General features: G+C 45.6%; 1 protein-coding gene across 3 annotated transcripts in view; it reads right to left on the reverse strand.

Annotated features, from left to right (window-relative positions):
- FLVCR2 (FLVCR choline and putative heme transporter 2) overlaps window positions 1-16,846 on the reverse strand; it is a 59,045-nt gene that overhangs the window by 19,288 nt on the left and 22,911 nt on the right. For all 3 annotated transcript variants that reach the window (XR_015252166.1, XM_025919366.2, XM_086709223.1), the window contains exons 2-3: window positions 8,989-9,130; window positions 5,714-5,854 (exon numbers count right to left, since the gene is read on the reverse strand). Coding sequence is in view for 2 of the 3 variants with exons in the window: in XM_025919366.2 (XP_025775151.2) it covers window positions 5,714-5,854; window positions 8,989-9,130 (283 nt within the window). In the remaining variant the exon portion in view is untranslated. The remainder of the gene's footprint in view (window positions 1-5,713; window positions 5,855-8,988; window positions 9,131-16,846) is intronic.

The raw sequence follows: 16,846 nt of genomic DNA on the forward strand, positions 1-16,846 counted from the left end.
CTGGGTCTGCTCTGGGCAGCTGACTCAGCAGCTTGGAGAGGCACTTGGAAAGCCACTATGAAGACAATACTGGACATCCCGCCATCTACACAGGAGCTACTCCCTACTTGGTGAAATCCAGTTCAGACCAATGAAAGTATGTAGGACATCAACAAATTTACCAACACAACAGCAGTATGGATTCATGCAGCGTCTATTTGCAATTGCTTTAAAAGCTTTCATTTCCACTCCTATGGGAAGCAAATTTGATTCCTATTTTCCAAGAGGAGGATAACTAGAGAGACAAAGGATGGGCACAGGATGGGTGAAGGAGGTACTCTCAGTAATTGGCAGAGCTGACATCAAAACTCAGACTCCTCATTCCTTATGTGCCAACTCTAAACTCACCATTCCAGCACCTGAGGCTCTTACTCTAAGATGTGTCCACCCACGTCCAGCAAATGTGCCCATGAAATGCTATCATCTGCTCAATTCTAGCTGCATGCTCTTAAGTGCATATAATTCAGAGAACAGAATATCAAATGTACAGTATAAAAAGTATGAACCATCTTCTTCTTCAAAGCCCAACCTGAAACTGCAAGAAGGGTGGGGGGAATTCTGGAGGGCTTCAAAGCATCTAGTTGAATTTATAGAGGGTTTTGTTTTGTTTTGTTCATAATTTGGAGCACTGATTTAATTTGGAAGAGAACAGAGATTCTTGGGTGGCTTCAGTGCCCAACACTGCCTTTACATGACCTATAAACCTCAGACAGATACACTAAGGCCAACACCCCGTCACTTCCAAATCCCAAAGATGGCTGGTCAATGTAAGTTGGTCCTGCTTCAAAAACCCCAGAACTCTAGATCTGCAACTTAGAAGAAGACAACCCCCTGGCAACTGGTCTGGAGAACTGAATCTGAGGAAGGACATACTCCCCTAGTTAGACCCAAAGACCACTCAGGCAAGTGGGACTAAAAGAACTCTGGCTCTGTTTCTAAGATGCTCCTTTCTGCATGGGGAGGCAAAATGGCATGGTGGTTACAAAAATGGGCTTTGGTGTCAGACAGACAGAAATTTAAATCCCAGCTCTGTTGCAGGGCGCCTCGTGGCTCAGTCGGTTGAGCATCCAACTTTGGCTCAGGTCCTGATCTCACGCTTCATGAGTTTGAGTCCTAAATTGGGCTTCCTGCTGTCAACACAGCCTACTGCAGATTCTCTGTCCCCCTCTCTCTCTGACCCTCCCCTGCTCATGCGCTCTCTCTCTCTCTCTCTCTCTCTCTCAAATAAACATTAAAAAAAAACCCACAAAACCCCAAGCTCTGTTGCTTGCTAGCTGTCCATTTGTGGGCAAAGAACTAAATAGAGCCTCAGTTTCCTCATGTATAAAAATGCAATGGACTTAAGAACCTATGTCATGGGTTTGTTTTGAAGATAAAATGTGATAATCCATGTAAAGCACTTAACATGGTGCCTTGACACACAATAATAGTTCAATAAAATTTTTTCCAAATCTGTGATTAAGCCTAAGAATCATTTCCTTGTTGGCCAAGAGCCTTGCTGCCAAGTCCAATTATCTACATGGAAAAAAGGCTTGCGGTTTTCTGACTATAATGAAATGGGCATATATGCAAACATCCAGATTAGTTTCACTCCCTCTCACTGGAATAACCCTAGGCCTTTGATTCAAAAAGTTAATAAATTCTATGGATACACCATGGAATCAAATGCTCCCAAAGACTCAGAAATGAATTGGGGTTTTTGGGCTAGCATGATCTCAATTTCAATGACAATTTACGCCCACCCTTTCTCTCCTAGCCTCCTGGGACTCCCAATATGCATATGTTGGTTTGCTTGATGGTTTCCCACAGGTCTCAGGGTCTCTGCTCATTCTTCCTTATTCTTCCTTCCTTCTGTTCCTCAAACAGGATAATTTCATTTGATCTATCTTCAAGTTCACTGATTTTTTTTTTTCTGCTGCCAGCTCAAATCTGATTTTGAGCTCTCCAGTGAATATTTCATTTTAGTTAGTGAATTCTCAATTCCAGAATTTCTATGTGGTTCCTTTTTGCCCCTGTCTTTATTTATATTTTTACTTAGTAAGACACTATTCTCTACTTTTCTTTCATTCTTTAGGCATGGTTTCCTTTAGTTCTTTGAGTGTATTTATATTGTTGATTTACAATCTTTATTATGTTCAACATCTGGGCTTCCTCAGGAACAGTTTCTTTTAACTGTTTTTTTCCTTTTCCTCTTTGTGTATGGGCCATACTCGTATGTCTCACAATCTTTAGGTGAAGCTGGACTTTTTAAATACCATATCAACTCTGGAAATGAGATTCTCCTCCCTCGCCAGGATCTGTTGCTGCTGTTTGTTTAGTGATTTTCCTGGACTAATTTTGTAAAGTTTGTATTCTTTGTCATGTGCAGCCACTGAAGTTTCTGCTCCATCAATTTAGTGGTGAGCTAATGTTTAGACAGAGATTTCTTTAAATGCCTTAAACTAATTAGTCTCCACCTTTGCCCAGGACATCCTCTGTGTGGGGGCTGGGCCTCTCCTTCCAGGCTCCAGCAGGCACGTGACAACTCTGCCTTAGCCTTCACTTCCTCCTCGCGTAGAGCCTCAAGGTGGGCCAGAGGTGAGAGTTTAGGGCTTTCTCAGATCTTCCCTGGGCAGGTGCATGTGGACTTCTAGATTCCTAACAATATGTCAGAGGTTTCCAAAGCCCCTCTGGACGTCTCAGTCTCTAGATTTTCCTTGCAAGATTTTTGGCCAGCCTCCTGTTTATCCCCAACTGGTATTATTCCCTTAGGCAGCTATGATGTTAAACAGGGATTGTTTTCAACAAATGCCCTGGAAATAGCGTTTTTCCCACAGAGCAAGCTCTGAGTCAGGTTAAATAAAGGCAAGTCCTCTGAATGGGGTTCTTCTAAGGAACTGTCAGATATCAAATAATCACCTAGGGATGGGGCTTTTGGGAGAGCTCCAAAATTGTTTTTGCCCCATCCGGTGGTTGTGAGGCTGCTGGTTCTAAGTTCTCACAACTACCACGGCTGCGAGGCTGCTGGTTGTCAAGGCTACCACAGAGACTGGGAGAGGCGGATTGGAATAGGGCAACTTAAAACACAAAGCTCACTGTTCTTACCATTATTCAGCCATTTTTTCTTAAATAAATGTCCCTTGGGCTGTTGCAAGCCTTTGTTTCAGAGTTCTGAAAATTTGATTTTGACAATGTTTGCCGGTTGTACTCTTTGCTTTATGATAGAACAGATTATCCAAGGTCCTCACTCCACCATTCCAGAAGTGCCTCCCTATCTATTTCCTGTGTGATCATTTAACCCAATAGATGAGTGTCCAGAAGTTTAAAACCACTCTGCCAAATTAAAGACCATATAAGCAAACAGCCATGCAAGAGGGAAAGAGGAGGAGTTGCTTTGCTCCCCTGACTCTAGAATGAGATCATTGCCCAGTTATCACCACCATCATCATTCTCTTCCATAGGAAATATTTATGAAGCACTCATCTGCCTCAGAATCCCAAGGGAGGCCCCAAAAACCCTGTTATCAGATGCAATAAGGTTTATGGTCATCAAAGGTCAACACACTTGAGATGTTTAACTCAAGGGAAAGCGAAAGTTCTTGGAACCATGGAATCCTCAGTAAGAAAGGGATCCCAAAGGTCATCTGGTTTTATTGTCCATCTATACAGCCTGATACTCTCTACAATATCCCCACTAAGTGACTGGTCCCATCTACACTTGAATACTTTCCAGTGATGGGCAACTCATATAACTTCTTTAGTTGGGCATCTTAAATATTGGAAATTTTGTCTTTATATTGTGGTTGAATGCAGAGACGTATTCAGAACTGAAAAGCCGGAGAGAATGAGAAATGGAGACCTGAGACCTTGAAGACCCATCTAGCACTTTTCTAGGTGAGAGGTCGCTTATTTTTTTGTGAATGACTGAAAAACAGGTGTGTGCCTCTACTGGGGATGATACTACCTCTTACCTAGTATCTCAGCAGATTAACACTTTAATTTAGATAAAGTGCATGATAAGCCTAACAGGAAACTCTGACACAATTCTAGAAATGGGTATAGGCATTAAGCATGTAGACTTTGCAGTTAGATAAACCTGTCTTTGCATCCTGACTCTGACAATCCGAAGCTGTGCGTTCTTGAGCTACTTACCTAATCTGTCTTGAGTTTCAGCTTTCTCATCTGTTAAATGGGGATGTGACGGGAGTCCAATAAAATCATACATGAAAGGTCTTGGCACATAGTAAATGCTGTTGTTGCTTTAAAATTCAAGGTTTGCGACCCATCAGAAAATGTAAGGTTATCGCCAACTGGGATTTCACCGAACATAAGTTATGTCAAACCAATCTCATTTCTTTTTTTCTTATGGTTACTAAGCATGTTACACACTTGTTGACTCTTGATTTTAATCAAACGAACTACTAGATTAAATGGCCAAATGGAGGCTGGACAGCCGTATAGCTGAATGGGTCTGTAAAGACCCTCTTTAATGGAATGCCACGAAGCTCCGCCCTTGCCCCTGTCTGGTCCTCCATTCTTAGTAAAGGTTGGAAAGGAGCCACAGAAAACACCATGTTGGAAAGGCAAGCTGGGGCACCTGGGTGGCTCAGTCGGTTAAGCATCTGACTCTTGATTTTGGCTCAGGTCATGATCTCGCCATTTGTGAGATTGAACCCTGCGTCAGGCTCTGGGCCGACAGAACGGAGCCTGCTTGGGATTCTCTCTCTCTCCCTCTCTTTCTGCCTCTCAGTCTCTCAAAATAAATAAATAAACTTGAAGGAAAAAAAAAAAAAAGGAAAGCCAATACACCAGCATAAATGTGCAAATGTATCTTACCAAAAGCCAAGAAAGTAAAATGAAACAGGGACATTGTCTCGCATTCAGGTAAAAAAGGAGTCAGTGTTACAAGATGAAGGAGGGTTGGTTGAGGAGTAGTTCCTGTGGCAACATTCATGTATGCACTGATTCATTCTTCATTCATTCATTCATTCACTCACTCAACAATTGTTAGAGTATCCCCACCAGGATGGCCACTGCTAAAGAACTATAAAGATGAAAAGCCATAAATCTCCACTCCTAGGGTGTTCACAGTCTAGTGGGAAGACAGACCTGGAAATGTTCTTTTTAATATTTTTTTATTATTTGAGAGACAGAGAGACAGAAGTGGGGGAGAGGCAAAGGGGGAGGGGGGGAGGGAGAGAGAGAGAGATAGAGAGAATATCTTAAGCAGGCTTCATACTCAGCACAGAGCCCAATGCAGTGCTTGATCCCATGATCCTGGGATCATGACCTGAGCCAAATCAAGAGTCAGACTCCCAACTGACAGAGCCATCCAGGCCCCCTGGAAGTGTTTTGTTTTGTTTTTTTTAATGTTGAGTGTTAAGATGTACCAGGAACAGCACAATAAAAGAGGTAAAGGTCACCTAATACTGCTTTATAGCAGTGATACTCAGGTGAGACTTGGAGAATCAGCAGGCATTTTTGCCAGACAACCTGATGTGGGAAGGAATGGTTTTCTAGAAGAACTTTACAGAACAGGCAAAGGCCCTGAGGCACAGCTGACTCCCTTGGTTGAGCCAAAGCAATGACTTTACACACACATTTGGGATTTGGAAAGAGTAAGACACACAGACACATCGGGCCTCTGGCCATACATTCTCAGTTTAAGGACGTTCCTGGACACATGTGCACCTTACCGTAGGTAATGACAAGCAGCACAAAGTTGAGGTTTCTGAAGAGCCGGACAATGGAACTTAAGTACGAAGCATCAGGGGACGCCAAGGCGTAGCTCAGGGATTGGGCCCTGCTGGGGGGATGTTTAGGCTTCTCCTTGAATACTGAAAGGAAAGAAACAGAGAGATCACTGCAAATCCTTGTAGCCCCACCCCTGCAGAGACAACACATGGACAGGAGCTGGCTCCCTCATCTGAGAATCAGCTAAAACGCAAAAAGGCAATATTAAATCTTCCATTAAATCCTTCAGCCCCTACTCTCTTGAAGCTGTTTCTCACTGCCTGTGGCTGAGTGAATGGTCCTTTGATGACTTTTTCTTTTTCTTAATGGCCTCTGGATGGTGCACTCGCTGGGCCTCCCAGGCAGTGTTCGAGGATCAAGGAGTCCCAAAATAAGCAGCAAATAACACACAGCAGAGCGCTGAAAGTAACAGACTAGTAGTACACGGGTAGAAAGGAAGTGAGAGCTGAGACTTTGGGATTAGTGAGCCCAGTGAATAGCTTAGCACCGCAGCCCCTCCTGGGGGGGACCGGACTGTGTTGCCCGTGCTTAGCCCAGAGCCTGGCACACAGCAGCCAATAAATACTTCCTGAATAAGTGAAAAGACCTTCTTGTACTGAAAAAACCTCGAGTCCATTCCCAGTTTGTCGGAGTCTGAGTCTGATACGTGCCTCATGAAGAGGCAAGAGGATTAATACACATACCCCTGCAGGAGTGGTCACCGTGACAGGAAGGACTGGGGAGCGACAGTGGGGAAGTCATTCATTTTATGTTCGATTTTCAGCACAGCTGGTACAATCGATTTGACGGCCCTGATTGCCGTTCAGTTCTCTGGGGGCAGATAAGTTTAACCAGCTGTTTGGCTAAATTGGCCCCAGTTGCACCCAGGCAAGCTGCATGTAGCCTCCCCCACATGCCATGAGAATGCCCCTAACTCCAGTTAGAGGAAGCTCTGGAACTGAGGCTTACTCCCTTGAAGATCAAAGAGATCTTCACCCCGCCCAGGAAACTTTCCAGCCCTAACTTCAGAGCCCTGCTTCTTCCTTCTCCAGAAATAGTCCCAGATAACTTCCTGCCATTAGAAACCATTCATCCATTGTCTTGCCTGTTCACCTCCCCTTGCAGCAGGGGAAAGAAAGCAAGGCAAGAAGTTATTCCTTCTCCGCAACAGCAAGTGTTTGTTCAAGGAGCTAGCAGCCACGAACCAGAATCCAGATCAGATTTTTCAATTCCTGACTCAATGGGCCACTATCTGGCTTGATAGTAAAAATGTGAGAACGTAGAAATGTCCTGCCTCCAAGGACTTCAAAGGCAAAGCCCCAGGCCCTCATCTGCTACAAACACAAGCATCCGAAGTTGGGCACATTGCAGTTTGAAACTCAAAGTCTGGTTGAGTAAGAGGGGCCCAGACCGGACTGTTCTTTCTGTTCTGTGGCTTTCACCCACAGCCCTATAGCTTCTCACCCTCCCAGAAACAGCAAGTCGTCTGCCCAAGATACCCCACCAGCTTTGAAAGGCCATCAGACATCAGACTTTCTCATCTTGGACCCCAGGGAGAGAATGCCTCAAAGAGAACGTGTGAATGAGCCACAGGATTATAAAACTGTGTTCACTCTGACGGTGACAATGGCAGGGAAGAGTGAAACCTTCATCCCGTGAGATGGAATGTTAGCCGATTAACCTTTAAAGACTAATGACTAACTGACAATGAAAGCCTCTGCTATGCTCTTTCTGAATTCATCACAGCACATGTAATATCACTCAGATGATAAAAGAGATTATAAAACGTATTAACCAATACCGCCATGATTAAATGCACATGCACATAAAACTAGTAATAGTTATCTGAGGTTGGTAGTTGTGATTAACTAGTACGGGTTAAGTTAATAGTTAGTTTTTTTTAATTTTAATTATTTTATTCATTTAAAACAAATGTTTTAATGTTTATTTTATTTTTGAGAGAGAGAGTGCACGAGAGCTCATGGGGGAGGGGCAGAGAGAGAGGGAAACACAGAATCCGAAGCAGGCTCCAAGCTCTGAGCTGTCAGCACAGAGCCTGACGTGGGGCTCGAACCCACAAACCATGAGATCACGACCTGAGCTGAAGTCAGACACTTAGCCAACTGAGTCACCCAGGCGCCCCTATTTTACTATTATTTTTTAAGTAAGTCGACCTACCACGTGGGGCTTGAACTCATGACCCTGAAGGGGGTGCTTAGCTGGCTCAGTCAGTAGAACAGAGGACTTTTTTTTTTTTTTTAATTTTTAAAAAACGTTTATTTAGTTTTGAGAGAGAGAAAGAGCACACGAGGGTGGGGGATGGGGCAGACAGAGTGGAGGACAGAGGATGTGATGTGGCTCTGCACTGACAGCAGCGAGCTCGATGCAGGGCTCAAACTCACAAACCATGAGACCATGACCTGAGCAGAAGTTAGACACTTAACCAACTGGGCCGCCCAGCCGCCCAGAACATATGACTCTTGATCTAGGAGTCATGAGTTAAACCCCGAGATCAAGAGTCTCATGTTCTACCAATTGAGCCAGCCAGGCACCCTGGTTATTCTTTTCTTTATGCTTTTTTTGTATTGTCTAGATAGTTCCCTAATGAGCATGTAGTCCTCTTATAAAAGTTTTTTTAAAGCCTCAAAAAACATGGTCCCCAGGCATTCTCACGTGAATCTACGAGACTCTTAGTGTTTGCAAATCAATTCTGTTTTATTTTGTTTTGTTTCAGAAATTTAAAGTATAGAGTTAGACATAGACAAGGTTAGGCTTGAATCCAATCTCTGCCACTTACTAGCTATCTAATCTTGAATTTTTTACTTACCTCGCCTTAAGTCTCCTTTTCCTCTTTGTTCAATGGGACTGATAAGGGTACCTTCACTCATAGGGCTGTTGAAGATTCAAGGAGATCAGGCATGCTTAGCACAGTGTCTGTGATATATATCATAAGGACTCACTGGGGCTTCATCAAGAGGGTCAGCAGCCTGCCCGTTAATTCTGGTGAGGTTTTATTGGGGAACCGGTTAATTACAGTTACACCTTTACTGAGCAGCTAATAAAGTACACGGGACCAGCTAGCACTGTATTGGCTAAGATATCTGAAGACCATTAGAAGCCTGACCTCCAGTTTCTATAAATGTCCATGGCATTCTAGGGCCATGTTCACAAGGCCCCCACCCAAGTCAGCAGAACCTCCCTGCCTCCTGTCCCCCCATCAGTGTACTAACGACCTTACCGATGATGACAAGGATGAAAAGCAGAGTGGCCACGCCTCCTATTATGTAAAACATGATGCTGATGTGGTAGGCAAGCTTGTCCTGGTCTTCGATGTTGGGTACCAAAACAGGAGGGACCAAGAACCCAATTGCAATTCCAAGCTATAGAAGACAGAGACAATCAATCACAGTTTCCAACAGCCAAGAGGTGACAGCACAGATTTAAGGAGACTCCTGATAAGAAACATAAACCCTAACTTCCAGTCCTTCTTAAAACCCAAACAGGGATTGTTTCCCCCTCTCAAAATACCAGAGAGATCTTTCTTTTGATTGACAACTCAACTCTCTTTGTTGATTGACAACATGCCCCTGACCATCCTAATTAGCAATACCTACTGAAAAAAAAAAAAATCATAGTTGGGGTTCTCAATACAGGCTGGCTCTTCTCTAGCTACCGACTAATGAACAATCGTTCCAATACTTCCATCTTTATAGTAGACCAAAAACAATGCTGATTTTTTTTTTCACTGAATTTTCATTTCACTGATCTGTCAACCTAGAGCTGAGAGACAGGTTGAGGGAAAAATTCTACATCCTACAACCCCAAGAACTTGCAATCTGTAGGAGATGACAGCCTAAAGTTGTTACCACATTCACAAATGTGAAAGCTTAAGTTCATTGGGTAAATAAAACTTATAATTTAGAAAGCATTTGTAGTGTGAAGTCACATGCCACTGCGTAAAAATATACACACAGGACACAGGGACATGAAAACTGGCTATAAACACACATATACACACACACCAACAAATTAACATATCTCATACCTGTCTTAGAGTTCAAACTCCAGTGACCTGACAGATAACACGACTTGGGTGTTTCGAAGGTCAGAAATGCCCTGATTGAGTAGTGAATACGGGTGGCACAACTCCGGAAAGCCCTTCTGACACACATAACACCAAGGCAGAAATTGGAAAATAGCCTGAGAACTCAGGCAAGCCTCAAATTCAAAGAAAGAAGGAAGATGAGGAAATCTTTTGTCTTAAGGTCCCACTTGTCCGTTAGTGTACTTGAAAGGAACTGCAGGTAGAAAGCAAGATGCTTTCAGGCCACACTATAACACCATTCACCGGCTTCTGATCTGCTGACCACCTTGATTGGTTTTCCAGCCTGTCAGTTACAACCGCTTGGGATGGTGGTTCTCAGTTCCAGCATTGTTGCAAAAGTCATCATCAATAGGCTCAGAGTAGGGGTCTTCCAAGTATGCCAATATATAATCAAGAAATCAAACAGATCTTTAAAGCATCCACTATGTGAAAAAGTACTCTGCTAGATATTTTACCAAGGTACCAAGGTACCAAGGTATGTGACAGGGTTCACACCTTCAAAGAGCTTTATAATCTAGTCGGGCAGGGAGTTTAAAGCAGAGACACAAAAGATAATACAAATGGTGATATTTGTGGATTGAAATGATGCAATAGTATTGTTTGAAAGTTCCTTTGTCATCCTCTAGTACAACCTGATTATTAAAGGGCCAAGTGGCGGCTGAGTGAGGTTAAGTTCTGGAAGGTAAGTGATTCATTCAGGGCCACAGGACTTCTAGCAGAGTTGGGATGAGAAAACACATCTCCTGGCCTCTCAGGCCAGGGCCTCCTCCACTGGGCCTGGCACGGCCCTCCAGGGCTAAGAGCCTTGAGAAAGGGCCACATGAGCAGAATTTCCCAGAAGAGGAGATATTTGATATCCTTGGAGCCTCATCTGATCCTTGGTCACAATGATTTGCCAGAGTTGAATCTAGCTTCTTAAGTGCTTATCTCCAAGACTTTAAGGGGTAAAAGCCAGCCCTAGACAAAGGGACAAATATAACTGCCACAGCTCAGAAACAGGGCCCCTGCAGGTCATAGCTGGCCTCCTACACACTTCAGCGTTGGAGACTTAGACATGGAACAGAACCCCGGAAGGTCCCTCTTGCAAGAATGAGGGAAGATATGAGATATCATTCAAGGCTCTGTGATTCTTTCTTTCCCAAAAGGACCCTGATACAAGCTAACCAAGCCTCAGTAATCTTCTGCCTTGAGAAGTAAGTTCTCCCAGTTGGCTCCACACTACACACCTGATCCCTCAGAGACTGGACTCCATTCTCAGTCTATACACTAGGCCTGAGTGAGTGTTATTCTACCCCCAAATCCAGCATGGACACCTTCTCCACCCAGTAGGACACAGCAACCAGCTGTAGGGGCCTGTGGTGACCCAGCCAGATAGCAACACTGCCTCGGTACCCTTTCTCCAGGAGGAAACTGGCTTTGGACATACTTTCATGGGCATTGTGGAAAGCAAAAACATAGGGACTGGATTGTCAACTGCTGCCTCTTTTGTTTTTTCAAGACATATTTATTCCTGCTTCTTGAGAGTTGGGTTCAGTGAGAGGGTACAGCTCTACTCGGCTCCCACTTCTCAAGTCTATCCCCTGGTAGGTGCTCAGTCATGGTGGCTAGTTGGACAGATGGACGGATGAATGGACAGATGCTGGAAAACTCTCATCTACACAAAGCTGTCAGTATCACACAGGTCTGCCCACTAGGGTCCATGTTCTTTCTACAAACCACATTGGACTCAGAGTGGTAAGGAAATAAATATGTACAGGGGAGAGGAGGGAGGATGGCTGTCCATTTCTTGAGCATCTACGGTGCACTGGGTATCTAACAGAACTTATCCTTTTTATTTAACCCAAGAAACTTTACAAAGAAGACAACAATGAGAAACAATGATGGTCCACGGCCTGCCTAGGGTCACACAGGCAGCCAGTGGAAGAGCTGGCCTCCTAAACCAGTTCTGACTCTAGAACCTGACCTCACCTTCCATCTCCCATGACATGTTGGTATACTAGTCAACATGGAAGTCTGTATTTTCACCCATTCAAATTCTGTCATGAATTTTCAAGGACACCTCAAGGGTAAAACTCAGAGACCTGCAGCCCAAGTCAATACGAGATTAAATCAAAGAGATGGGAGGGTGCTACCCAGGCACCTCTCCTGCACTCACAAAACACAGACCCAGGCCATGAATGTAAATGATGAAAAGTCATCGTTAACCAGTTTGACTTGGTTTATGTCCTAGTTTTATCATCCTCAACAAAATATTAAGTCATGGGCAAAATACACAATGGGCAGTCAAACCGGTCTCAGTCTTAGCTCTTCAAGAGCTTACTCTTTAAAAATTGCTTTTAAAGCAGGGTTCGAAAAATAAATACAATACGATAAAAGTGGAGTTAGGTTCTCTTCATTTCTACAGAACCTATAGCAACATTTCCCAATGTCACCTGAAAAGGTCTCCAGCCCAACCCCATTGTGATCCTTCAGGTCTGGGGTTTGTCCTGAATACTTGTAATTTGCATATGTAGGCAATCCTTAATCACCCATCAAGGAAGCTTGGGTGACAGTTTGGGCGTGGGTCTCCCAATGGCTTCCATGGGGATAGGCTCCCGGATGTTCCCCCCCCCCCACTCTGCAGCCAGTGTTATTTGCAAAAAGTGATTGGATTATGTCCTTCCTCTGCTTAAAGCCCTGCAGTAACTTCCCCTTGTTTTTAAATTAGGTAAAAACCTAAACTCACCCACAGGCAAAGTTCTGCACACAGGGTCATTTGGTCCTGGTCTGCTATTTGCTCCCTGGGACTCTATCACACCGGCCTCCTTTCTGTCTTTCAGATGTCCAAAGCATTTTGGACATGCCCAAGGATTTTACACCAGCTCCTCTGGCCAGACTAGAATGCCCTCCCGCTCCATTTTACCGGGTAAATGCAGACATCCGTCAGGCCTGAGCTCAAGCCGCACTTGTTCAGGGAAGCTTTCTCTGATGTCTCATCCAAGGTCAGGTCCCACACAGGTAGTTTTATATTTGTATGATTATTCAATGAACATCTGTCTCCCCAATAAGACTATAAGTTCCACAAGGGCAGGGCTCACATTTATCTCTAGAACCTAGCAAACTAATCAGTAAAATACGGAGCTTTTCACAGAGTACCTCAATCCTCAAAATAACCCCAGAAAGAGGGGTGTGTGACATTAACCCAATTTTATGGACGATGAAACTGAGGCACAGAAAAGTGAAGCGACATGCCCAAAGTCACACAGCTCTAGGTGGCAGAGCCTGAGTGTAAATACACAGTAGTTCTGTATCCAGAGCCTGTGAGTCTAATCAGTATGGTTCACTTCACCCCAAAGAAGGTGTTTAACAAAAATGCAATGAATCAAAGGATGAGAAGGCAGGCTGGGATGCTCAGTGTTCATTTTCTATTTACTTCTGCCCTTTCTGCAAACCCAAGGGTGATATCTAAACACCACTGCAGTGTCACTGGCATGAGTACTTCCAGAGCAAAGGTCACAGTCAAAAACACATCTGTGCAGCCTGAGGGGTCTGGGTAACAGCAAAAGGCCATACTCCGTGTAATGTGCTACTTGTCATTCTTGCTTATTACGCATTTGGCAGAGCATAAATAAACCCAGAAATCCGCCAGGCGGCATCGAAGAGGGTAAGATTTCCACACTTAATCCACTGCACAATACAACACGTGCTATGTTGCCTCTGAGATCCACGGAACCACTGTCCCCATCACCAACCACAATGGGGCATTCAACAAAGCCCCAAGTCACCACTGAGTCAGTACTGTGGCACAAAGCTTGCCCTCCCAAATGCTGTGTGGTCATGAATATGACCAGACCATTAAAGGAGAACCCTGGGGCTTCCACAAAAGGCAGGAAGCTCTGTGTCAACACTATGGTGAGGTCTTTGGTCCTAACGGAATAGAGACAGACCACTGGTCCCCATCTGAGCCCTGTGCTAGGGTCCCAGGCACCTCACCCTCCTGACCCAGGCCATTGACAAGGTGGATGCTGTCCTTCTCGGTAGGAGGCAACCATCTCAACAAACAGGTTCTCACTTGCCCAACCTCCTTCTCTGCCCATTCCTCCCTGGAGCACACCCGCCATTCAGACAAAGATGGACCCGCTCTCGGTGCCAGGCCTGGGCCATTCCTGGGCCATTGTCTCATTTCCCCTGGGCACAGTCACCAGGTCAGGGCTGGGCATGTCTCTGGGATTTCAGGGCTCCCAGGAGCTGGCTCCCTGGTGCCAAGGGTAAAAAATGTCCCCAAACTGGGTGGGCAGCTTTCCCTGCCACAGAGCCCCTGGGCTTGAAGTCTTACTTCAAACATGGTCTCCTGATGACCTCATGGGGGCTCACCTTGCTCCTCAAGAAATTCACACCTCTGTTGTGTACATTTAAAAATGAGGGGCACCTGGGTGGCCAGTAGGTTAAGTGTCTGACTCTTGATTTCAGCTCAGGTCATGATCTCAGCGTTCGTGAGATCGAGCCCCGCACTGTCAGTGCAAAGCCTGCTTAAGATTCCTCTCTCCGTCTCTCTCTCTCCCCCCTCCCCCTCGCATACTCTCTCAAAATAAATAAATAAACATTGAAAACAAAATAAAACAAAAACAAACCCCTCACCCTTCTTCCTTTCTGCCTCAACAGCCCTGGGAGACATCATCACTCTAACACAGTGGTTAAGGGCTCAGGCTCTGGGGTCAGAAAGACCTGAGTTCGAATCCCACCTCTACCAGTTATTAGATGTCTGAACGTGAGAAGTGGATTTACCTTCTTGTTCCTGTTTCCTAGTCCACAAAAAGAAGATACCATTATCTAGTTATACTATCTAGCTCTCGGGGTTATTCTGAGCTCCTTCGAACAGACTGTGCAGCAGATAGGTAGGGGGTGCCGTAGGCCCAGCCCTCCCCCTGCACCCTCTCACAGCAATGGCGGACATGAGAAGCTACCAGGCCTAGGAGGCATGGTCTGTTTAGGGCAGCCAGACAAACCACCTCCCCGGTTCTCATCTTCCATCCCCAGCTCCTTCCTCCTCACTGCTCTTTCTCAGTTCTCTCAGTCACCCTTGACCTTGCCCTCCCACACCCACTCTGTCCTCAACCCTCCCAGGCCCTCCTTGGAGCCCACTATGAATGGGCAACTGCGAGCTCCCTTCCATTGCCATGTGCCATGTACTCAGGTGTGCATTCTTCAGCGCTGCACTGGCCACGAGGTCCCTGCTCGGGGACCACAAGGAGTCAGCCCTCTCAGAGGGAGGAAGGAGGTCCAAACCCCTCAGCTGGCTGTTCTGGGTTTTCTTCACCTAGTTTCAGCTACCTTTCTAGTCCCATCTCTGCCTACTTCCCGCTGTATCCCTGGTACTCCGGCCAGATCAGATGAGTCACGATTCCAGTCTCTCCATGGTCTACTTTCTATCTTTACGCAAGCAGCTTCCTTGCTTGGAAAGGGCTCCCTCTTTTAATCTTTCAGAGCCCATCTCAACGTCAGCTCCTTCCCTGGGTTTCCCTTGATTTTCCTAGCGAGGGGAGATCTCCCTGCCCTAAACTCCTCTAATCCTTTGGTGTTCTGCCATTTTTCTGACACGAGTCTGGTGCCTGGTAAACCGAACAGGAGCTTGCTCAATAAATGGGTGTTGAATGAATGGGGTTCAGCTGGCTGGTCTGTCAGGAACACATCACTCCCCTTCCAGATTAGCTGTGAGCCCAGACCTAGGGAAAGATGTGGCCGGAACTGTAAATCCAGACAAAGTCCGCAGGGAAAGTTTGGTGTCTAACTTCTGAGGCTGCATGGCTTGACATCAGTGTCACAGGCATGGCCACCATTAGGGACGCCACCACTGATGCTTTGTCTCCCAGGACCACGTACATGTAGGGAATTATGTGCAACACTCGGAAGTGACTTCAACACTCATTGCCCATCCCCAGCGGGTACCAGTGTGGGCATTTAAACACCCCAAAAATGGTGCTGTTGAAGCATATACATTTGCACACTCTCGTACGGCACTTAGACACGTTTACCCCTACGTCTGGTTAAAATGATGCAAACAGAGGCTCCGGGGTCCCAAATGCAAGGGAGTAGGCCAGAGTGAAGGCACTCTGCAGGAAAGGCACCTTCGGACCGGTAGAGGAGGCTCAGAGGGACATCCAGGCACTGAGTCTGTGGATGCTTCCAGAAAGAAGCACGGAGAATGGGGTGGGTGCCGGGGCACTGAAACACTGAAGCTGAGAAAACAGTTTAATTGTGGAAGTGAGCCCCCAGCCACCTAGGAGCTCCAGGCAGCTCCTACGAAATGCCACGGTAAGCAATAATGTGCATGCAAAGCCCACTCATATGACTGTGTTTGGAAATCCCCAAATCCAAGCCCTTGGCTTCTTTTGAAAAGGCCAACTCGGGATTAAGGAGGTAGCAGACCTTTATCAGGAGCAAAAACAATCCCATTGATTTGGGAGGCCATAACTCACAAGGGGGTTTATGGATTTAAAAGGCTAAGCTGAGATCTCCAAGAAGTTAGGAAGCAGGGTCACAGGGGACAGTCATCACACCTCATCAACTCAAGAGGAGCTCAGCGCTGTCAGTGTGGAGCCTGCTTGGAATTCTCTCTCGCTCGCTCTCGCTCTCGCTCTTTCTCTCTGCCCTTCCCCCACTTGCTGGCTCTTGCTCTCTCTCTCTCTCTCTCTCTCAAAATAAATAAATAACCTTAAAAAAAAAAAAAAGACTCCCAGGGTGCCTGAGTTAAGCATCAGACTTCAGCTCAGGTCATGATCTCACGGTTCGTGAGTTCGAGCCGCGCATTGGGTGGGCTCCAGCCCTGCTTCAGGTGAGCACCACTTCCCTCTCTTTCTCTCTCTCCCCTCTCTGCCCATTGTGGTTCTCTCTCTCTCTCTCTCTCTCCCTCCCTCTCTCTTTCTCCCAGCCCCTTGCTCACTTGCGCCTCTCTCTTCTCTCAAAAAAAAAAAAAAAAAAAAAAAGACTTAGGACTCCCTCCCCATTCACAGGG

The sequence above is a fragment of the Puma concolor genome, chromosome B3 (assembly GCF_028749965.1).
Source record: "Puma concolor isolate L17-30 chromosome B3, mPumCon1.1.hap2, whole genome shotgun sequence".
In the NCBI taxonomy this organism is placed as follows: domain Eukaryota; kingdom Metazoa; phylum Chordata; class Mammalia; order Carnivora; family Felidae; genus Puma; species Puma concolor.